The sequence below is a fragment of the Leptopilina heterotoma genome, unplaced genomic scaffold (genome assembly GCF_015476425.1).
Source record: "Leptopilina heterotoma isolate Lh14 unplaced genomic scaffold, ASM1547642v1 Lhet_364, whole genome shotgun sequence".
NCBI lineage: Eukaryota > Metazoa > Arthropoda > Insecta > Hymenoptera > Figitidae > Leptopilina > Leptopilina heterotoma.
Window position 1 is genome coordinate 21,917 of NW_025111044.1, and position 13,797 is coordinate 35,713.

The following is a 13,797-nucleotide window of genomic DNA, read 5'->3' on the forward strand; positions in this document are numbered from 1 at the left end:
TCTCCGGGCAGCACGCTTATTACTGCGCGGCAGACTGTGGTCTGAATCTGCAACTTACAGTTCAAAAAAGTGTACAGCCCACAGATTTTATCGAAATCTCGAAAATTCTTTTTTAAACACTAAAAACTATATTTTCAAGAAACTTAAGCAATCACTTTTTAGAATTTTGATTTTTTAATTTTTATTATTATTATTTTAATGTAAATAGCAAATAAATAATGACTTTACTATCTTTTCTTCTAAAATATTAGGAAAAAGATTAGTTTTTTCTCGATATTGCATAAATCTTACGAGTGTTAATAGATGAAAGACAAAAAACTATGATTCGACCACAAAAAAATTTTTTATGTTCTTAAACAACTTTTAATTTAAGTTAAATTAACAAATGAATAGCTCGCATGTTTATAGAAGAAGAAAAATAGTTTTGTTTTTTAATGGCTGTAGAATTGCGTGACTATTTGTACCTTTTCATAAATATTGTTAAAAGAATATTATTTATTAATGTTATAAACAAATTAAATTAACAAATGAATCGTTCATTTGTTTATTGTCGAGATGGCATCGTTTATTTTCTAATCGTTTTAAAATTATGTTACCAATAATATTTTTATAGACATTTTTCATAGTTTATTATTGTTTAAGTATGAATAAATTAAGTTAACAAATGAATTGTTAATTTATTTTCAAGTCGAAATAGTATCGTTTTTTCTAAGCGTTTCAAAATTATGTTACTAATAATATATTTATAGATACTTTTCCTTACCATTTCGCCTATAATGAAGTGAAGATTTTATTTGTTCATTTTATTTGTTTATAACATAAACAAAAATAACCTATGAAAAATACCTATAAAACTGATAAAAATATTTTTGGTAACATAATTTTATTTTAAAACGATTAGAAAAGAAACGATGCCACCTCAACAATAAACAAATAAACGATTAATTTGTTAATTTAATTTGTTTATTAACAAATTAATTAATTCTACAGCCATTAAAAAAGAAACTACTTTTCTTCTTCTATAAACATGCGAGCTATTCATTTGTTAATTTAACTTAAATTCAAAGTTGTTTAAAAACATAAAAAAAAATTTTGTGGTCGAATCATCGTTTTTTGTCTTTCATCTATTAATACTCGTAAGATTTATGCAATATCGAGAAAAAACTAATCTTTTTCCTAATCACAGTAAAAAGTAAATCTTAATTTAAAAACCGCCTTAAATTCAACACTGTCTGCTATAATGTTAAAGGATACGAAATACGTGCGTAAATTCGCAGGGTGCCAAACCCTTAATATCGCCTTAAGTGGTTTTTGTTAATGACTTAATCGAGGAACAACAAATTTGTTTAATATTAAAAATTTTCTATGTTCAACACAGAATTAATAATCCTTAAATTATTACGGTTACAACCATATATTATTTGTTGAAAAAGAGTTAATTTTGAAAAAATGTAAATAAACAATACTCTGTTGTATAAAATTATTTAAGTATTGTAAAACAAAAATATGGAGAATTGAATTCTACCGCAATAAGAAACATCATATTACTATAAATTATTATTATTAAATAGAAATAATAAATATACATAGTAAGAAAAACTTCATGTCAGTCATAGCCTATGAGTGCGAGAGAGACGCACTTATGCTATTTCCGTACTTTCATATGACTGACATGTATTTGTTTAAATATTGAGAATTTAAGTCTGGCTTGATTTAAAAAAAATAGTTGGTTATAAAATAAACATTATTATAATTACATAATTTTTATAAATTATTATTATAATAATTTATAAAAATAGTTGGTTGTAAAATAAACATTATTATAATTAATTATGATGAGTTATAAATAATATATAATTATAATTAATTATAATAATGTTTATTTTATAACCAACTATTTTTTTAAATCAAGCCAGACTTAAATTCTCAATATTTAAACAAATACATGTCAGTCATATGAAAGTACGGAAATAGCATAAGTGCGTCTCTCTCGCACTCATAGGCTATGACTGACATGAAGTTTTTCTTACTATATATATTTATTATTTCTATTTAATAATAATAATTAATAGTAATATGATGTTTCTTATTGCGGTAGAATTCAATTCTCCATATTTTTGTTTTACAATACTTAAATAATTTTATACAACAGAGTCTTGTTTATTTACATTTTCTCAAAATTAACTTTCTTTCAACAAATAATATATGGTTGTAACCGTAATAATTTAAGGATTATGAATTCTGTGTTGAAAATAGAAAATTTTTAATATTAAACAAATTTGTTGTTCCTCGATTAAGTCATTAACAAAAACCACTTAAGGCGATATTAACGGTTTGGCACCCTGCGATGCTACTTTCACAATAGAGTTTGCGCTCAGACACCCAGCGAATGAATAGAAAAAGGTATTAAAATAGATAGTTTCTGTTTTCTTCAATTGCTGTACATTATATTATATATTTGTATCCATAAATGCCGATGAGAATTATGCACGTAACTTTTGTACAAAAGGTGGTTGTCAAAATTGTCATCATTTTTGCATTTTCAAACACCAATTTAGTCTATTTCGAACTGTTCAACGGGAAACTTGAAAGTCCAGCAGTTCAAAATATATCGAAAATTTCGATTCCAAAGTAAAAATCTGTTTAAATAGTGTTAAATAATTCATAATATTACTGTGTTATCGTGTGTAATGGAGACTAAAATACAAATTAAAAATAGAGAATTCTATGTGACTAATCTAGGGGGAACAGGTGATTGTCTTTTTTTATGTCTTAGAAAATGTCTTGAACAACGCAGCAGTTATTCAGTTCGACAAAAAATTGTGCGATTTGTCATTGATCATTGGGAAGAATATTGTGAAGAAGCAGAATTTGGTTTAAATATGAAATATCCTCATATTTACAAATATGAAATGGGAAACATAAATACGTATGGTTCAATGTTAGAGTTTCGAGCTGCTGCAAGTGCTTATAACATTAATGTTATTGTTTTTCGAAAGACTGAAGACAATCAATTTTTAGTATTTCCGTTTAAAAAAAGTGATACTGTCCGAACTCTGCACTTACTTTTTACAGGTTAACATAGAGAGGAAAACATGGATGGACATTTTAGTATTCTAACTGAGTGTAATAGTAATTTTGATAATAATTCTGTTAATATTAGTGCCGATCTGAACCAGTATAGTGACTTTAATGAAATGTGTTATTTTGATGGGTTAATCGACCAGATTATTTCTGATTCAGGGAATGAATTATTTCAATGTGAAGATGTTTTCAATGACGTTAACAAAGATACTGAACAGAACATGGATGCGGAAAACGATTTGACAATATCAGATATTAATAGAAATAGCCAAATATCTCCGTGTTCTGAATTAAATATCAGCGATAAAAATTCACTTACAAAATATAATAAATATTTTGGAGAACATTACTTTTTAGAGCAAGAGAAAATTTTGTTTTTTGCGCAAGGGAATATTTTGAAAACGAAAAAAAATTTGGACCTGCTGATACTTCAAAAGTCGTTGAAAGGACAGCAAATTGTTTGCAAATTTCGGCAAGAAGTGTTTACCGAATTACAAAAGAGTGGAATATAAGTGGAAAACTAGAAATTAAGCCAAAAAGCGGGAGGCCTCTTATTCCCTGTAAAGAGTATTTGCAAGCAATAATTCGAAGAAAAATTCATGATTTCTACTGCAACAAAGAATTTCCTACAACTAAAGCATTATATGAACAATTGTATAATGATGTACCTGATCTTCCAGAATTTAAATTATCTACACTTAGAAAATGGATGAAAATGCTCAATTTTCAATATGTAAAATTAAACAAAAAACCAGTGTGGATGGAAAGTTCAAAAATAGCAGCCCAACGAGACAGCTTTCTTCTTACTATTAAAAATTACCGAAATAATGATTTCAACATTTTTTTTACGGATGAAACTTGGTGCGGTGCTAATCATTCAAGAAAATTTGATTGGGTAGAGAATATTCTTAATAGAGAAAACAATAATTTCGATTACTATCGTGATCATGTACAAGTTTATGGTCAACGTGGGGGTTTCATAACGCCATCTGGAGCTGGAAAAAGAGTAATTATTTTACACATCGGTGGGAAGAATGGCTTCGTTGAAGGTTGTTTAAACTGCTTTATTGGACAAAAAGGCAAAGAAGATTATCATGGTGAAATGAACGCCAAACATTACGAAGAATGGTTTTGACATGTGTTAACAGTGCTTTCAAGAAAATCAGTTATCGTTTTGGATCAAGCTCCTTATCATACGATGCTTGATCCAGAATTTCGAAATCCTACTACTCAATGGCTCAAAGCTAAAATTATTAATTGGCTTTATAAACGTGAAGTACCTGTACCTGACCTCGTACAATCCTTCAGTGATTTAACTAAGGAATCATTGCTACAACTAGCCCGACGTTATCACTATCCTAAACAATATTTATTAGAAAAAATAGCAAAAGACATTCGTGGTGATGACGTAAAAAATTTATGGATACCTGTTGCTCACTGCGAATATAATCCCATCGAACTTATATGGGCATTCGTTAAAAATGACATTGCAAAAAACAATAAAACGTTTAAAGTTAAGGATGTTCATCAATTGTGCTTTAAAGCAATAGATAAGGTGTCTGCAGAATTGTGGTCAAAGTGCATAAAACATGCAGAGGAAGAAGAAGAAAAATCAAGAAAATCCGATTCCATTAGAGCAGCTCAAATCGAATCTATAATTATTAACACTGCAGATGATAGCAGCGAAGATAGTGATATTGATGACAGTAGTGACAGTGATGAAGACTATTAACATATTTTTGTAAAAAGTCAATTCAACTTGAATTTAGAATTTGTTTTAAATTTTACACCTTATTTTTAAATAAGACGTAAGTTAGCTAATTTTTTTGAGAGTTTAATTAAATTTTTTGTCATTCTATTTTTATTTTTTATGTACATTTTTAGGTTGTATAATAAATATTTTTGTAGGAAAATAAATTTTTTTGTAGGAATATTGTGGCAAGCTTGCATAGCAAACTCACAAATCTTGCAAGCTTGCCATAATATTCCTACAAAAAAATTTATTTCATTATAAATAAATATACATTCATATTATATTATAAAAGTGTTGCTGTATTGTATTTTTTCTTTTCGATTCTTATTTTATTTTCGGCAAATAATTGTTTTTTTATTATTAAATAAAAGTGTATTAAATGTTCTTTAATTTTGTATTTTTAGGCTGCGTCTACAATCGAAAAAAATAATGTGTTATGTATGAAGTATTTCTGGTTAGTGATAAATGCCAGAATCGAAAGAAATAAGTTTTCTTTAATTGAGAAAATCAAAATTATTTAAATTAACAATTTACTTTCTTTAATTAATAATCAAAAGGTTTTAAATACTTATGTAATATGTAAGTTCTATTTAAAATATTTTAAATATGAACCACATTAACAGTACAAGCTATATGTCTTTTGTAAAAAAATGTTCCTAACCTCACTAACTTACCTTAACCGGAACAAAACAAATTTCTGCGGTGACAGACTAAAGTCCAACACACAATAGGTTCGCGAAAGTCGTTCGTGAACGAGACGCATGAGATAGAAAAGGACACAAATATACCTCTGTACTTTTCTAACTTATGCTTTTCGTTCGCGAACGACTTTCGCGAACCTATTGTGCTTAAGCCTTAAAAAATACAACAAAATAATCATATATATGGGGCGCATGATTATATTCCCCAAATTTCAATTTCGTAATTTTCAAAACATGGAAATTCTTATTATCGAAACTTTATTTCACGTAATATTCAGATTTATCGAATTATTCTTTACCCTAATATTTAAATAGTCAAATTGTTTTTGACATAAATTTTGTTTTTCCGAATGACTATTTGTCAATTATTAATCCTCAAAATTGCCATTTGACATAATTTTCAAACATTAGAACTACTTTTTAACCTATAATGCAAGTCACAGAAATTTCATTTGTCCTAAAATTATAATAGATATGAGAAAAATATATTTGAAAATTTTATTGTTATTTCAGGACAAACAAAATTTCTGTGACTTGCATTATAGGTTGAAAAGTAGTTCGAATGTTTGAAAATTATGTCAAATAGAATTTCGGACAAATAGATTTTATGTTAAATGGTTATTTGAATAAACGGTTTGATCTTTTATATAATAAAAATTTTAAAAACAAGAATTAAGAAGAAAAATATTAAAAAATAAATTTTTCTCTTTACAAAATATGAAATTAAATTCTGAATAAACACGAGGGGGGGCGGTCTCAATTGCCCAAAATTCAACTGTATACAGGAAGAACCTGTAAACAATGCTCATTAAGGTCTCTTTTTAAAGGTCTGCTCCTAAGCTTTAACACTGTATAAATCAAAAATTAAAAAAATTAATTTGTTGATGTTTAAAAAACAAGCGAGTTTCTACAATTAAAACTCAAAAATTTAAAAAAATAAAAAAAAATTTTATTTTAAAAAAAAGTCAAAAAAATTTTTTTCAAAAAAAAATTTTTAATATTTCTTTTTTAATTCTGCACACAAAAAGGAACAATTTATGTTCTTAAAAATTGTTTCCTAAAATAACCGTTTTTGAGTTATTAACAATTGAAAAAAATGGCTAACTTTTTAAACAAAAAATAATATTTTGCTTAAAAATTATCGTATAAAAATTTTAAAAAATGCATTTTAAAGGTGATAAAACTATATTTTAGAAAATATGTGTGAGATTAAAATGCGACCATTTCCTATGAAACGGTATCACTTTAAAAAAACAGAAAAAAACGAAAAGTTTTAAGTTGCAATAACATTTTTTAAACATTAACAAATTAATTTTTTTAATTTCTAATTTATACAGTGTTAAAGCTTAGGAACAGACCTTTAAAAAGAGACCTTAATGAGCTTTGTATCTTTAGTAATAAACAAAAACAAAACTTTAATACAAAACTTTTTGTAAAGCCTTCAATCGCTGTAGTGTGGGCAAAAGTTATTGAGCGGCACTGTATATCCTCAGAGTCTTAAAACGAATATTAATTTGTTAACGCTCTATTATAATAGTGTAAAAATTTAATTTGATATTGAATTAATAATTATATTGTATAAGCTTGTATAATGTTTACAATTGAGAAAATAAATAAATATTAAATTAATAATTTTCAACAAATTTTTTGTTTTTCTGCTAATAGAGTGATATTTTTAATTATTTAAAACTTTCATCATTACTTACACTTTTATGGATTATATGTATATTATTAAACATTATTGAATTTTTTTAAATATAATAAAATATTTCCTTTAATCGTTTCCATTTTTAAGAATAATTTAGGAACAAATTAAAAAATTGTCTTAATAACATGTTTTAATTATTTTGTATTGATCTTTCAAAGAAAGAATTTGCAAATATCCTTTCTTAAAAACGAGGTGCGTAAGATCGACTAACTTCAAGTGTAGAACTTTTTCTTGATTGGCTATTTTTTCAAAATCCTTTATTCCTTTATTTTGATTGGATAAAATTCAAAATCCTTTATTTTGATTGGATATAATCGAGACGACATTACTTACTGATGTCAAAGCAGCTAACTTCAAGTGTAGAACTTTTTTCTCATTGTTAGTAGTTTTTTCTCATTGGCTTATTTTATAATGAGTGTTCCTTATTGGCTGAATTTTATAATGATGGTGACCTCACACTTTTAAATTTTCGTTTTTCTCTTTTTTAAAATTAAAATTAAAATAAATTAATTAAAATTTATTTATTAACTAAAAGTTAACCAAAAGTAGTTTAAGATAAAAATCATTTTTATTTATGATTTGGTTTGTAATAAATGAAAAGTTTTTTAATAATAAAATATATTTAATTTTATGATTCATTTTAGACGCTTCAAAATTGTTGCGCGCGCATCTTTTTTTCCAAACAATTGTTTGTTCGCTACGTAACCTCACCTCAGTGTGAAACGCATAGTTTTTTTTGGTTGGTATGAAAAATTACAAAATATTACAAGTGTCAGCAACTGTCAGCCATTTGCAAAGTGTGACAAGTGTATCGTTTCGATAAGAAGTATTGGCTGTTATTTGCTGAGTGATTTTTTTCTGAAAGTGTTGATTGTGAATTTTGTGGTTTTGTTTTTTTGTACATTTGAAAAAAGTTAAAGTACATTGCATACGTTACGTACGTAAGTATTAAAATTAAAATACATGTAAATACAAATTAAATTTTTTGTTAATATTATTTGTATATATATTTATTAGAAAGAGTTTGTAAATATAATGTGTGAATTATTTGATTTATTAATTTAAAGGATTTAATTAATTTTATTAATTAAAGTTAAAGGTTAAAGTTAAATACATTAATTTAATTAAAGTTAAAGTTTTAAAGTTAAAGTTTAAAGGATACATTAATTTAATTAAAGTTAAAGTTTAAAGGAATAAAGGACATTTGCCTGTTATTTTGATTTCTAAATGTAGAATATTGATTTTTTAAATTCTGATGTTTGTACATAATTATATTATAGTGGTAATAATTATTATTTAATATTGATTAATATTTGTTTTTTTACATCTTAATTATTGATTTTTTAACATTTTGTTTTTTAACATTTTGGTAGTTAGTTATTATTTTGGAAAAAACTTTATGAATATTAAAGATGTACTAAAAATAACATGTGATTACGAGATACCAGATACTTGATAAACAGAGATTTAGTCAAGAGGTACTAGATTAACAGATACTCTATTAACAGATACTAGATTAACAGATACTAGATTAACAGATACAAAACAGAAAAATTTACCAAAAATATACTTATATTTAATAATATTAATAATATTAATAGATGAAGATAATATCTTTTTCCAGGAAGAATACATTCATGTATTGCTACAATATTGGTCAGGAAGAACTTGTAAGAGTGTTACGTTCCGAGCAAGAGCGAGGCTTTTAAATAAAATTAAATAATTTATTTAAAATAGATTTTAAAACCAGTTAGCTGATTAATCAGGTTGGTAAAGCCTGATCTTTATTTTTATTGTAGGATCGTGATCACTTGTCAAAACTATGGGTTTTGCGTTAATAACAAGATAAATATTCCTTTTATTTAATTTATTGTTTATAGTAAGAAGAAAGTTACAATTGTTACAAATTGTTACTTACGTTTAATTACAGATTCGTTGACAAGATTATCGCAGGGTTGTTATAATTGGTTTTCTTGGTTTGAACTCGTTTCAATTGAATGAAACTGAAAGTTTGTTTTATTACACTTGTGTAATATTCACAACTTTATAACAGTTTTTGTGCTAAAATAACAGTTTCACGTTTTCTAAGTGTTAAATTATTTATCTTGCACCTTTTTAGGGGAAAGAAACTTGTTTCTAAGTGACAAATAATATAACTTGCACCTTTATGGAAAGAATTAGTGAAATTTATACTATTAATTATTAATCACAAATACGACAGTTAAAATAGCAAAATTATCAACTCTAAGTGTTAAATTATTTGTCTTGCACCTTTTTAGGGGAAAGAAACTTGTTTCTAAGTGATAAATAATCTAACTTGCACCTTTTTACGGGAAAGAATACAATAATTCGCGTTTTAACCGAAGGGTCGCTCTACAATGATACTGTCCGCACTGAACTACACCGGAACTTTTGACAATTGCTCTTGAATTTGCAGGGGTTTATATAGGACTTTTAGTCCATGTATCGTGTGGGGACAATAGTAAAAAGCACGATTCTAGCCAAAAGAGCATATGTCACGTTTCTAGCTAAAACAACATTGAGCACGTACGGATGTAATATGATCTTTTCTATCTTATTCTATTTTCTATCTATCTATTATTCGAGCTTATAATCAATACTTAGTTCGATATCTGTTAAATTCAAATGTTGTTACATGTTTTCAGTCTTTTAATCGAATCGATAATCGATTATCGATTAATCGATTGTCGATTATCGATTAATTTTCGATTCGATCAATTTAAAGGAATTTCAAATTGATTGTCCGATGACATACGACTAATAACAACATTCGAATGTTATTTGTTTGATTAAATAATTATTATTAGTAATATTAATTAGTTTTGTAATTTGCATTTATTCTTTCTATCATCTTTTTAATCATGCGTCATCTCTTGTCATTCATGGCTTTGACACTTGTCGCAAAAGCATAGTACGTTGACTCAGTTTACTATTTCATTCATATGAGTAGTAACACGTGTTAATGACTCATATGAATGAAGGATTATAATATTTACTTATGATTTCTATCTTATGCTTTTATATTTTAAAATTTGTAATAAATAATGCATTAATTTGGACTATGCCTTTGGACATTGTTCGAACATTAAATTTATGGTTTCTATTTAGTTAATTAGTTAACTAAATTATTAAATTTTTATGAAATTTGTATAAGTTCAAAATATATCGGGATATAACAGTCCTCCCTCCTTAAATCGTTCTTCGTCCTCGAGGAACTTAAATAGTGTATTCTGAACATTCGTAATTTTTACATTTTAGTAGTTGGAGTGATTTTAATAAATTATACAATAACTAATGTGCTGACAAGGTAAGTTGACAATCTAAAGTTTATTTTGAAATGTAGTGAACGTGTCTAAAGTAAGATACATGAAGGATGAGGTAAGTTGTTGTAGAAACATCAGCGAATTGTTCCACGGTCCAGATGTTCTTTATGAGACAAAGGTTTTGCTGTTATTATCAGTTTTGAGGGATGGTGATCTCAGGATCCACGATCTTTATATCCATTGTTCTCTTCAGTTTGCCGTTGATAATGAGTGATACAAGTTCGATAAGCGACGTCTCTACTGTTGATTTCTTTAATTATTGCGTAGAAAACATGATTTCGGTATCGTCGTCGCTTCTTACAGAAATTCCTCATGGTGAGATAATTTGGTGTTTAATTTTTCTTTTCTCTTAATTTTCTCTCTTTTTCTTTTATTATTATGAGTGAATTAAATGACATTAGTGATAGTGATAATGATTATATTGAACAATTTAATTTGGATTTATTCAATGATTCTTTGAATCAGGAAGAAAATGTGCGCGAATTGAGTGACAATTTAAATTTAATGGAAAATCGTAGTGTAAATAGTCAATCTGCCATAGAAGAGACAATTGCATTGCCTTCAACGTCGTCGGGACAAAATGCTTCCAGATTGACAGTTGAAGTTTCCACAGAGTATGGTGCAAATTTTCCTTCAACTGGTGCTGCATCTGCAGATAGTTTTCCGACATTAAATATCGAACTTTGTGATTATGACAATTTAACTCGTCAATTAGGACCTTCAGTTTCCAGTTCTTCGATTTTTCACGTTTCCCAACATAGACTTTTGGGTTTAAGAATTGTTGATATTGAAGAATCATTAGGCATCTATCAATTCGCTTTTTGGAGAGTGCCCTTTGGAACTGCCGCACGAACAATCTGTGACTTGTGTTCATCCATTCTCCAGATTCCTTTCGATATTAGTGATTTTAAAATAATAAGACGATTGGACTCTAAACGTAAGGGAGTGATAGTGCGTGTTCCTAGTGTGGAGTTAAAAAGAACAATTTTAACACTAAAGCACATTTTTTTGTATAGAGGATACCATTTGGATATCCTATAATTTATTATGTAATTAGCTTTTGTGTAATGTTTATTGCATATATATATAATTATATTTCTAAATTTGTATTCTTTGTTTTGTTGTTTATAGATTCCTTTAATAGTGCTTTCTCTCATCGACCTTTCAAAATTGAATTATTGGCTCGAATTATTTTTGGTGTCACTGAATTGCATAGGATATCCAGGGAAATAAAGAATTTAAAATGTCCTCGGGGATTTGCACCAAATTATCAAATAATAAGCTGTCCTGACTCACAACTGAAAATGATTTTCCGCAAATTACCAGCCTCTTGGTCGGTGGTGAGGGGAAGTTCAATAGAAGTGCGAAAACTAAAAATTTCCAAGTCGAAATTGGAGAGGAAGTTGATGCGTTTGGTTGCAGCCCTTGTTGTATCTTCTCAAAATAAGGCGTGTCTTGTGAGGTAATTTGAAGGTTATCTTTTGTGAATTATTTAAGTTTTATCGATTATATATATAATTTTTGTTTTCAGTTTAAAGGGAAAAAACGGACGTTTTTGTCGTTGTGGAAGATTTATTCCAATTAATCGAAGGGAATTGACGTGTATTTGTGGTGTCAATAATGCAGTTTTATTAATTAATGAATCCGAGGAAGAAGAAGTAGATGTAGTTAATTAATTATTACAAAATTTTTTTTCTTTATATATTTTTACACATACACATACATGAACATACATCCATACATACATACATACACTTCTTAAACAATAGTTGCAATGTTTATTATAATAAATTAATTTAATTAATGTAATATCGCATTTTATTCTATTTCCTTGTGTCAACTAATTTTCTTTGAATTTTAATTTTTAATTTCTTCCAAATTATCGACTTTTATATACATTATTCGTTAATCAATATCGATTGCATTTTTAATTCAATAATTTTTATTTTTTTTCATGATTTTGTGCTAAATTCTATTTGTCCTTAATTTTCTTATATAAATTATTGTCAAAATCGATTTATTTATTGATTAAATCGATAATTCAAGTTGAATTCGTCGAGAGAAGCATCAGGAAAACACGAGTGCAGAGGGAGTATGTTCGCAAGTTCGAGCAGAGATCGAGAGATTTCAACGCCTGGAACGTCGGTACAGTCGGCGAGCAACTTAATGCGGCCTGAAAGTCCCATGTCTTTCTTCTTCTCTCTTTCTTTAATTTTTCTTTGAGGTAGTTATTATTTAGAATTTTAAATTGATATTTGAAATTTCATTTGTTAAAGTTTTTCGATGATTATTTAATGCTACCATTATAATAGCAATATTTTGTTAATTTTGTTTATTAATCTACAATTATATATATAAAATATGTTTTTATTAGTACAAGAAATTTTTCTCCTATATGTTATAATTGTTAGTGCTATTATCATTATTATTATTAATATTATTATCATTGAATTCTCAATGTTATTGATTTTAATTTTTTTTTTTTTTTGTTTAATTAATTGAAGTTTATTTTAATCATTAAAATTATAATTGTTAATATGTCTTTTTAATTTTATTAAAATTAATTGTGTGTGATTATATAAAGTATTTTGCATCGATGTTTTTATCAATAATCATTAACAATTCAATAATATTTAAGTTTCAAGACGAGAATTATAACAAACGAACATGCACGGTAAGAGTGTAAGCGACATCGGAAGATGCATGAGTTGGAGACTTTAATGCCTTTCGATCTCGCTCACCGTATAAGAGAGGCGTGGGCCTGTATGTACAGCTATTGGGTAGGAGGCGTGGGCCTGGCCACACAGTGTGTCGCGGGAGACCCTCCTATACTCTTATGCTTCTCTGATACTTTCAGCTCGACGTTGGGACTTTTAAAGTCATTTATTATTAACAATAATTGTTAATAATACTAATAATTTTGTTCTTTGTTCATTTTGACAACTTATTGTTCTAATTTTATCATGTGGATATTTTATTTTTATTAAATTTTATTAAAATATTAAGATTAACAATCATTAATTAATTGTTGTTTATCAATTAATTATTATTATCTAATTTATATTTAGTTATTCAACAATTAATTAGATTGAAAAGTTGTCATAATTCGTGATATAAATTATTACAATTTATTAGGGTAGTTTTTGTTAATTGTTACTTGTTAATATTTAATTAATTAATTAATTATATTTTATGTTATTTTTATTA

General features: G+C 26.9%; 1 protein-coding gene across 1 annotated transcript; it reads left to right on the top strand.

The window, feature by feature from the left end:
* Positions 1 to 8,958: 8,958 nt before the first annotated feature.
* On the top strand, positions 8,959 to 12,251 carry LOC122505702. The gene is made up of 2 exons (XM_043617485.1): positions 8,959 to 12,052; positions 12,122 to 12,251. The coding sequence occupies exon 1, from the start codon at positions 10,969 to 10,971 to the stop codon at positions 11,629 to 11,631; it is 663 nt and encodes a 220-aa protein (XP_043473420.1). The 5' UTR covers positions 8,959 to 10,968; the 3' UTR covers positions 11,632 to 12,052; positions 12,122 to 12,251.
* The last annotated feature ends 1,546 nt before the right edge of the window (positions 12,252 to 13,797 follow it).

Excerpts from the sequence above, each read along its gene's own strand:
- LOC122505702 (XM_043617485.1), top strand. The coding sequence starts at position 10,969 with ATGAGTGAATTAAATGACATTAGTGATAGTGATAATGATTATATTGAA.